Genomic DNA, 10630 nt, shown 5'->3' on the forward strand with positions numbered 1-10630 from the left:
CTGTCATGACAAAAATACCTATCACATATCCCATTTAAACAGTTTTCTCCCTCGTCTGTTTCAATGCAGTATACATTATTTATCGCATCGTTCTCAGTCTTCCCCCAACCCCAAAGTCAGTCCTGGTTTACAACAGTGGCACCATGCAGTATTTGTCCTTTTGTGACTGAGATATTTCACTTAGCATAATGTCCTCCAGTGTCACCCATTTTGAATAATATTGCATGAGTTCCTTGTTTTCAATGCAGCATAGTATTCCATTGTGTGAATATACCACAGCTTCTCTATCCATTTGTTTGTTGATGGGCACTTAGGTTGTTTTCAACTCCTTGCCATTGTGAATAAAGCCGCGATAAACATGGGTGTGCATATATCTGCTTGGGTGGCAGTTATGGTCTCTTTCGGGTATATTCCCAGTAGTGGAATTTCTGGGTCAAATGGTGTCTCTCTTTGCAACTTTTTGAGAAAGTGCCACACTGCCTTCCACAGTGGTTGCACCATATTTGTGAATGCTTTTGTATTTCAAATATTTTCTTGTGTATTATTTCCTCTTTTACTGCTTTTCCCCCCGTTAGTTGGAGTGTCTGTATTTTGTGATACTTCTACCCAGCTATACTTCATGACTTCCACAATATCTCATGTTCCAAATATTTATCAATTTGACAGTGAAGACCTTCATTTATAGGAGGTCTAATATATAATGAGGGAGCTCTGGTGGGTGGCCCAGTGTTAAGGAGCTGCCCGGCCAACCCAAGAAGGCAGGTAGTATGGTCATTCTCCTCCAGTGTGATTTACTGCCACTGAAAACCCTCTGGAGAGTCAGCTATGAGTTGGCTCTGATTCAACAGTACACAACAACAATAATATATAATGACCACTTCCATGCTTATTTGATTGTTTGCTATAATCTGTTGGATGTGTTGACTCAGACATAGCTTATTCTGGCTTAATACCCCATTTCTCCCTCCCAGATTCAGGCTTCTTCAGGAGAAACCAAGTACACTGGTACCTTGGACTGTGCAAAGAAACTGTACAAAGAATCTGGCATTCGTGGCATCTACAAGGGCACTGTGCTCACCCTCATGCGAGGTAACTTTTGAAGCCCTCATCCTGCGAGAGTCTGTCACAGAGAGACCCTTGCCTGGATCACTTGGTTGGCCTCTATACCATACATCCCATAGCTCTGGCAAGACCGGCAGTGTGGGTGATGAGCCTGGGTTGGGTGAGTCATGCACCCTTTGTGAAGCTAGCCTGTAGACAGACCCTCAAGGGTAGAAGCCATGGCAGCAGTAGTGGCAAGGAGATGGAAATTGAGGCTGGAGGGAAGAGTAGAAGAAGAGGACTTACGAACACCTTCTCTGGTTTTGAGAGGCATCTCCTGCTGGGGTCAGTGTGTGAGAGAGAACTACAGCCCTGCTTTTGTTCGTTGATGGCAACTTGGATGCCTCCCACGTGCACCGCTATATAATAACTGGAATGGGCAGGTCAGTGGGTCCCATACGAGGAATCCTTTTAGAAGAAATGATGCCATGTGTTTTGTGCTTACACTGTGCTCTTGCATGGAAATGGCAGCAGGACCCACTCAGAGGGGACGCAGAAGATGAAATTACGTGTCATGTGTATTTGCGCTTGCTCACGTGAGTGCTCACCCCAATGCATCATCTGATAACTGCAGAGTAGTTATTGCAAATAGCAAGTGGCTGCTTGAGGAACTTCTCAGGAAACCTAGAAGGGTCCAATGTCAACTTCAGTTCTTCTGAGTTCAGGAAATCTATGGAGATTTTTTTAAAATATCCTTTAATTCATCACTCTTTTTTTTTCTTTTTTCCTACTAACAGATGTTCCAGCCAGTGGAATGTATTTTATGACATATGAATGGTTGAAAAATATTTTTACTCCAGAAGGAAAGAGGTGGGTAGAAGAAATACATTTATGGGGGAATTGTCCTTTTCTGTGGGTGCGTCTGACAGCAGAAGTAGGACATGCTCTTGGTGCTGGATCCACTTTCCTCTCATGACTGCTCACATGAGCTCTAGCTAACACTGCCCAGCCTATGCCTCAGCCAGTGGAGCAAGTCTAAGAAATAGGTATATGAAACTGCCTCCAAGTTTGCTATGTCGTGGGAGCCGTAACCTCGACCTTCCTCCCTCCAGCCTGTTTTTCTGTCTTGCCTCTGTAACTGCCTTTTCTGGCCTAAGAGGAGGGACCATCAGAACCTTTCCACAGCCTTTGTCTGACTGGGACTGTGATTGGTGTTCTGCAGTGTCAGTGAGCTCAGTGCACCACGGATCCTGTTGGCTGGTGGCATTGCAGGGATATTCAACTGGGCAGTGGCTATTCCTCCAGATGTGCTCAAGTCCCGTTTCCAGACTGGTAAGTGTTTGGTAGTGAGGTGGAGTGGGTCCCACAATTGGCTGCCCCAGGAGTACTGAGCTTCTAAGAATTGGGTTACTGGGTGGAGAATGGTGATCCTTGTCCATGCAGAAACCAGTACCTCTCTGGCCCATATGACATTCTTGGGATCATAGACTAATTTTCCTATCAGTCTAACTACACAATAAGTCAGATATATCCTATCTACTCTTCCTTTTTCACTTGAGTGGAAAGGTTGTTTCATTCTTCATCCCTTCTCTGGACTGTGGACACTGATAATCCAAGCATTTGTGCCTGATAAGATCCAACATATACTGTGTTGTCTATGGTTTAATTCAAGGGTGACCCACAAGGTGCCTTCTTTCCTGTGCTGCAAGCCTGTGGGAAGACTTGACTTTAAGCTAATCCCCTTGGGGGTCCTCATGGTCAGCTCAGCAAACTCATGGAAGTCCTTTAACAATTGGATTCTGCCCTGCAGCCCCTCCTGGGAAATATCCTAACGGATTCAGAGATGTGCTCCGGGAGCTAATCCGGAATGAAGGCATCGCGTCCTTATACAAAGGCTTCACTGCAGTCATGATCCGAGCCTTCCCGGCCAATGCGGTAAGTGATTGGCAGGGGCTTTATTTCTCTTCAGGGCTCAGAACAAGGAGCAGGTCGGTTGGCTTCTGCTGCCTCCTGGCACTGGCTGGCTTAAGGGTCTGTGATGCAGCGGTTAAAGAATTTGGTTGCGAACGGATAAATCAGTAGTTGGAGTAACTCTGTGGGAGAAGCTGTGGCAGTCGGCTTCCAAAAAGATACATAGCCTTGGAAATCCAATAGGGCACTTCTACTCTGCTCTGTGGTCTGCCAACATGCACTGGAATTGACTGCAGTGGGTTTGGTTTTTAGTTTGAGGACCCTGTCTTCCCAAAAACCCTGCTCAAAACCGGAACATCCTTACTTAGTTATTTTTTCAAATTATCAGGGGGCGTTCTCTGATGTGAGGGAACTTGATTATTGACTTTGTTATTAGAAGTTGATTGTAGTGGAACAAGTATTTTCGTCCCTTTCTCGAAATGAGAGTGAAGAGTTGGGGTTCCAGAGGAGTTCTGTCCTGACATGACATGGATTTTGTCTTTCCCCCCAATCTCTTCTCAGGCCTGCTTCCTTGGCTTTGAAGTTGCCATGAAGTTCCTTAATTGGGCCACACCCAACTTATAAAGCTGAAGGCTTCTCAAGGCTTCTGGATGCTGGAGCTGTTTGCTGAGGAGAAACAGTGGGCAGGACTGGGCAGTCCCAAAGGGTGAGGGGATGGGATGATGGGATCAGAGCTCTGTGTGTGAATTTGGTGAAACAGTTGCCTTAATGACATCATCTGCCTCATACAACTTGGTATGCCATTTTTTTGTTTTGTTTTGTTTTGTTTGTTTTTTAATTTTTGTGTGCGTGTACCATCAAATCAGATCTGACTGGTACAGGAGGAGGTTGTCCCTCCTTCCCCGGCAGAGCATCTGGTGGATTCGAACCGTGTGCCTCTGGGATTGTAGTTGCAGTTCCTTGCCACTAGGCCACCAGAGCTCCCCTAGGTATGCCATTTTGAAACTTGAATTTACTCTTGTCAGTTTAAAAGAGGATTTTAAAAGAGGATTTTCTTGACAGCTCGAAAGAAGATTTAAATATACAAGTCAGTAGCTTCTGGACCAGTTTCCCCTATAGCCAGAATGCCATGCCACCTACCTCTTGATTGTTGGCCTTAATGCATCCAACATGCTCCTCATCAAAGAGAGAATCTTGGCCTCTCACTGGCAGCACTATGCATGTTTTTGACCTGCTGGGTTCTTCTTTGATTTATAGGGTACCATCTAATCTTGAGCTGCATACGGAAATGTGGACATGAGGTCCACATGTCTGGCCCTGTGGACTGGGCACGAGTACCTATGGGCAGTAGCCCATCAGCAATTGGGTTTTGGTTTCTTTATGTATGCAAGTAATCAAGAAGTAAAACTAGAGCATCCTGATATCCCAGGAAAAACTTGAGAGCTTCCCCTACTGTATAGCAAGAACAGTTTTGAATAGATAGCCCCAGCTTGCTGGGATAAGTGAGAAAGAAGGTGTAAGAAGGTTCCTTTTGCACACTCTCCTCTCATGAGAGCACTCAATCTTAACAGGAAGCAATAAATATTGTTTCTAATTTTTGCAGTGTGTGATGATTTTTTCTTTTGATTCTGGGCCATTTCAGTAGGCAGCCTGCGACTTTGGTAATGGGAGTCAGATATCTATCCTCCTTCCTTGGGAGCCTCAGGGAGGGGCTCCACCAGAAGAGGAGGAAGTCAAGCCTTCTGTGACAGCCCCAGTCCCTGCTGCAGGAGGGAGGCTGGGTAGAGTGGGTTGATGTGATTATAACAAAGCCTAGTATGTCACCCACACCCTCATTCATTTCTCTCTCTGCACTGAGCCTCTTGATTCTTTGTGCTAACAAATGGAGAGTCTCTTCTCCTAAAAGGATCGAAGCACTCCTAGGTTGTTCATGTGGGCTGGGAGGGAGGGGGTCACCATGTGATCTGACAGCATCTTGGCTTTCCTAATCAGGCCAATGGTACATCCAGGTATGGTCAGAGTGGAGAGTCCTAAGCCAGGCTGTCCTCGTCTGGTGAAGGGAAGGGTATGCTGAGGCCACTACAGCTGGCACTGTCTCATTTGGCTGGCTGTTACAGTTTTGCTGGCACTTCCCATCTCATTGCAGCCACATGCACCAAGTATAAGAGATCCTTTTTCTTGCACTTTAGAACCATCACTCTGTGAATAAGCAAAGGGAACTGAGAGTGTGGGAAACTGAAGATTTGGGGGTTTAAGGAAGGTGGCTTTATTCCTAAACAGATACTTCTAGATATTTCTAATCCAACTGGAATAATGATCAAGTACTCAATACCAATTTTTAAAGATGAAGATTGTATGCCCTCTGGGAATGTTAAACTAGTGTTAAGCCTGTCCCCTCCAATGCTGGGATGGCGGGAGTTGGGGGTGGGAAATGTCTTGTTTAATCTCTAATTTGGAGATGACCACACATAGGGCTTTTCTGAAGCTCTTCTTGGCACTACCCAGACCTCAGACTGTGGTGAAATATTGGCCTTTGCCCCAAATCCCTTGTGAGTACATTTGCATTCCAGCCAAATGTCAGCCTTTTCTCATGGCCCAGGATCCCTTTTAAAATCTTTGCTTCTAGAAAATTTGCCCTTTGAAACATCTTCCTTTTAACAGAGTGGTTTGGTTCCTTGATGTTAGTGGTGGTAGATTCTTTTACTCTTTGGGGTGTTCAAAGATGTTAAGTCAAATAGGGAAGCCCCTGGAGGCATATTTGTGAAGGAAGCCGAGCAGATGGTGAGTAACTCCCTCTGGCTGGTGCTTCCTTTTCATGATGCACTTTGAAATGCCACCTGTTCCTGATATATATCTCTTCTCTCCTCTATGGGAGCTGAGTGTGTGTCAGGGAGAGGGGAAATATCAGGGCCCTCCTCAGCAATTTCTCTGAATGTCACAGCCTTCAATTGAAGCCAGAGGGTGATTGTTAAAATAGCCAACTAGTGTTAACAGCCTCATCCAGGTACAAAGAAGGATAAAACTGAAGCAAAGGTGAGCAACTGAAGAGAAGAGTTTGAAACAACAGCCTGACAGAAGCAAAGTAGGGCCATTTCTGTAATCAGGCCCTATAATCTCCACCTCAGAGTTTCTTCCATGCAGATAACCATTTCTAATCTCCACATTGCTTACTTTTCTCATCCGATTATGTTCACTTAACTGAAAATTTAATGGGCAGGGGTTTTAACCCTCATTTTACAGATGTGGAAGGTAAGGTTTGGATTGAGGAATTGATCTGCCAAGGGCATTGTTAACAGGAGTACTAGAGTCTGGGCATCCAGAGGCCTGATGAAGACCTGTGATGCTATTAGAAGTTGTTAGGGGCTACCTGACCTAAACACCAGGAAGCCTGTCTCTTCCAGAGGATCAAAACCCATGCATTTGCCTGTGAATCAGGCCCAGGGAGGCACACAGAGTTCCAACAAGCTCTAGGGAGGCCCCAGCATTTCCTTTATGCCTTCTCTGTGTGCTTAGTGTATAGGCCTGTGGCTCCCCAGGCAGGCTCCCACTTATTCTCAGGTTCTGTTTTTGCCCTCAGGTGGCAAAGGCAGCAGCCCCTCAGTTATCCAGTTTTGACATTTCTCAGAACACCGTATCCAGGGAAGAGGGTTGGCTCACAGGTGCAGAAGCAAATGTTTGTAAATAAACTGCTACCTGGAAAATGGACACTTGGACCAAAGGCAGTGGGATCATGGGGAGGGCCTGTGGAGGCTGAAAGAGAACCTGGGTGAGGGCAGAGAAAATACAACTCCCTTCTCCAACCCCTTCTGTCCACTGGAAGCTTATGAACACTTTGAAGATGAAGTTGAAAATGGTACTCTTAAGTTTAAGCACTAAGTCAGCTGGGAGGGACGACTGGCACTCAGAAGTGGTCAAGTGACCAGCAGGTCTCAGGAGATGTGAGGCTGGAGTGGCTGAAAGGAGGGGCTCCTTTGGGCAAGGAAAAGGGGTGTTCCAAATGGACCTGAGTTCCTTCAGCAGGGAGGAGCATCAGAGAGGACACAGGGGGCCTAGACCCAGAACAGAGTACAGAATTTTGGCTTGCTTTCTAGAAAGAGAAGGGAGGCTTTGTTTAATTATAAAAGAGTACAAGAAATTATCTTTTCATCAGAAACAGCTGTTGGAACCCTAACTATCTTCATTTTCACTGTGATCCACTGCTATCATGCTAAACATGACCTTTCTGGGGTTACTCTGCATCTGTGGTTTAAAGTCTCAGACTCGGCCCCACATGCCAGTGGCTGGTGGTGTGACAGTTCGTGCAAGGTGTTGATGCTTATTGGTAGTGGAGGACCCCTTAGGGCTTTGGGACTGCCTCTTCTCTACCATCACCGCTGTATTTATCTTGTTATTGAAGGTTTTGGGCTCCTGGTCTTTTCCATTCACTGTTACTTGCTGTTGGCATCTGTTTCTCAGCTATTGGCTGACTGTAGGTTTGGTTGCCATGGTAATTTCCAGTGATGCAGCTGGACAAGGTTGAATGCAAGCAGTCCAGGAGGTAAGGATGGAGGAACCGAAGTTCAGGCGCCTGGTGTTTGCTCCTGATCCAGGGCTTTCTTTCTTGACCAGCTCAACTGAATATACATGAGGGCTCTTGGGAATCCACTGAGGTTTTGCCTAGAATGGACAGAGATGATTCTAGCTCAGGAGATCCAGGAGAAGGGACCAAGTGAGGCCTGGAGGTTGGCTATCTATCCTTCCTCTGAATCTAAGATTATTAGTCTATGGAGACAGGTGAGAAGTCATGGGGTTACCTGCTTTCTTTGTTGTTGTTGGGTACCATCAAGTTGACTACGACTCACAACAGCTCTATGAACAGTGGACCCTGCACTGTCATGCCCCATCCTCATAATTTTTGATAACCTGCTTTCGCCAGTGGCCTTTAATTCCTCTGTGGATGGATGGCCAAGCTGAAACATCAGAGCACGACCAGATAGATGATGGGCCTGCTTCTTGGAGTGACTGGGTGGATGTATTCTGGTACTTGGCTTGGAGTAACCTCTCTTCTTTTATCACAGTTTTCTCTATTTTATAATTGAGGTTGGAGTCTTACCTGACATAGGCAAACTAGAAAGCGGAATTGTGAATTTGCCTTTCCAAAAGGTTGGCTGTAGGATTGCTTGACAAGGGACAAATCCCCAGGGATGGTGGTACAGTGGGTCACACATGCAGATTTCCTGGGTATCACAGTCAAGGGCTGACTCCTAAAAGGACCATCTTGGCTCCTCCAATTCTTCACTGCCCATCCTTCGTGAGGTATTCATACTTTGAGAGCAGTAGCAGAGTTTTGCAGCAGAAGGTTACAGTGCTAAGACTGCAATGTTAAAAGGGCAGCTTCAGTGACTTTTCCCTGCCATGTATAAATGCATCGTTCATTCATTTGGTAAGACTCCAAGACTGCAATAAAAACCCAACAGAGAACACATCAGATATTGTCTTTCCCTCACAAAGTTAATGACCCAAGATTCCTCCCAGGGGTCAAGGCGCTTGTCCAGGGAGAAACTGCTGTTTGGAATCACAGGGCTACCTGGCCTAGATCCTGAGCTGGCCTCTGCACCAGCGGGGATTGGGGCCTCCTGCTGCCAGGAGCTCAATTCCCAGCAGCACTCATCTCCTGGGTGTATGCCAAGCCAGTATGGGAGGTGTTAGTGAGAATTTTAATTAGTATTGGATAATTACCAGGTGGAGCTTAACCATCCCCAATGCCCTTCAGGTTCCCAAGCTTACAGTTAGTCACTTTCTGGCTGAGCCATGTAAGAGAGGGAGGACTCCATCCTAGGCCCACTGGGCCTTTGGTTAACACCTAGGTTGTGGCATGGATATCCCAGGAAGGAATTAACTTTTTTCCCCCCTGTTACTTTCCAATCATCATAATGGAGAGGGACAAATTGGAAAATAGCCTCTCCAGTTTTATTTAAGCTCCCTCCCCAGGAGCAAAAGAATACAGTGCCTCGTGGTCTTCTCAACTCCATCAAGCAGTGATAGCCAATGACCTGGGGTAGGTGCCGGGTGGGGATACATGTGTAGTCCTAGATCTGAGACCCTGGAGAGACTGGTCAAGAGAAGAAGCTGCTGCAGACGGTCTGTCTTGCTTTGGGCTTTGATTAGTTAAGCTCTTGTGTTGTTGTGTGCCCCTCTGGCTGATTTTCAGAGGCAGCTAACCACAGAGAGATTTTCTATCCTCCCAAAAGGCCGCCAGTGGCCTTCAACTGTGTGCCTTCAGGATTGAAGGGCAGCTCCACCAGAGCTGGTGGCCTAGTGGTAAAGAAGCCGCGGTGCAATCCCTAATGCACACAGCTCATCGGGAGAGATGGGCAATCTCCTCCCTTGCAATTAATTGCCTCTAAAAACCTGGCTGGTGGGTCAGCTATGGATTGGTTCCGGCTCAGCAGCACATAATGACAAGTTCCAAAAAGAACCGGGGTGGTGGAGAGGGCTAAACCACTCCGTGGTAGAAAGAGAAGGGAGGATATAGTTTAAATCCTGTTGGCCAGTTCTACTCTATAGGATCTCTATGAGTTGGTATCAACTCGACGACAGTAGATGTTGATAGGTCCCAAACTGATATCATACTGAAACTCCCAATGACATTTCCAAGCACTTCTGCTAGGCTTCTGAAGTCAGCGACCATTTCAGCTTGCATGGTCCTGCTCTGGCCAGGCTTTTGATCTTGCAGCCCTCCAAGTGCTCAAGTGACTTTTCTTTAGAAGTTCTTATGGCCGGCTCCTATACAGGCTTCAAAGTCAGGTCTAATACCATCTGCTAGAGTGGTTTTGATTATTCTATGTCATACTGGGAGCCACATATTGCCATGGTCCTATGTCGTAACCCTGCGGCCCAGTAAGCAAACTGGAGGCGCTTAGCATGTGTTGAAAAAGAAAAGGTTTCATGACTGGGTGAGAGGCATTAGCCAGCACCCCAGCTGACTGTAGACCATAACGAGGGCCCCTAGCCAAGAGACAGCTGCAGGAGACCTACCCCCACCGTGACCCTTGGCTGCCCAGGGACCGCGGCAGTCCAGCGGCGCACGCGCACTGGGGGACGGCGCTCGGCGGGGGCGCGCACGCCCGCGGCCGCGTGCGTCACAACCTGGGCTCCGGCCCCGCCCGTCCCGCCCTCCCGCCTGCCTGTCCGCCCCTCGATCTCCGCGGTGGCGGCGGCGGCCAACTGACAGCGGCGGCGGCGGCAGCGGCGGCGGTTCCAGGCCGGCGGAGCTCGCGCAGGATCGCGCGGCCCGGAAACGCAAACCCGGCCGAAGCGCGGCGCGGTGGAAAGAAGGCCGGGCCGGGGCCGCGCGTGAGACCGTGCGACCGCCGGGTGAGAGGCCGGCGTCAGGGAGCGCGGGAAGCCGTGGCCGCCGGCGGCCCATACCCTCCTGTCCCCGCGGCCACCGCCGGCATGAGCCACATTCAGATCCCGCCCGGGCTCACCGAGCTGCTGCAGGGCTACACGGTGGAGGTGCTGCGGCAGCAGCCGCCCGACCTTGTCGAATTCGCGGTAGATTATTTCAGCCGCCTGCGTGAGGCCCGCCGCCTGGCCCCCGTCCCGCCCGCCGCCGCCCCTACTCGCCTTTCCTACGGGTCAGAGCCCAGCCCCGAACCTGTCGCCGACGCGGACGACGAATCAGAGGAAGATGAAG

General features: G+C 48.2%; 2 protein-coding genes across 2 annotated transcripts in view; both read left to right on the forward strand.

Moving 5' to 3' along the window:
- SLC25A20 (solute carrier family 25 (carnitine/acylcarnitine translocase), member 20) overlaps window positions 1-3746 on the forward strand; it is a 22962-nt gene extending 19216 nt beyond the window's left edge. The window contains exons 5-9 of the mRNA XM_006892928.1: window positions 972-1089; window positions 1839-1911; window positions 2264-2373; window positions 2852-2976; window positions 3514-3746. Coding sequence (XP_006892990.1) covers window positions 972-1089; window positions 1839-1911; window positions 2264-2373; window positions 2852-2976; window positions 3514-3576 — 489 coding nt within the window. The 3' untranslated portion in view covers window positions 3577-3746. The remainder of the gene's footprint in view (window positions 1-971; window positions 1090-1838; window positions 1912-2263; window positions 2374-2851; window positions 2977-3513) is intronic.
- Window positions 3747-10389: 6643 nt separating this feature from the next.
- PRKAR2A (protein kinase, cAMP-dependent, regulatory, type II, alpha) overlaps window positions 10390-10630 on the forward strand; it is a 76291-nt gene continuing 76050 nt past the window's right edge. The window contains exon 1 of the mRNA XM_006892929.1: window positions 10390-10630. Within this exon, the coding sequence (XP_006892991.1) occupies window positions 10390-10630 (241 nt within the window).

Source organism: Elephantulus edwardii, unplaced genomic scaffold (genome assembly GCF_000299155.1).
Source record: "Elephantulus edwardii isolate Elephantulus edwardi_28Jun2011 unplaced genomic scaffold, EleEdw1.0 scaffold00121, whole genome shotgun sequence".
Lineage (NCBI taxonomy): Eukaryota > Metazoa > Chordata > Mammalia > Macroscelidea > Macroscelididae > Elephantulus > Elephantulus edwardii.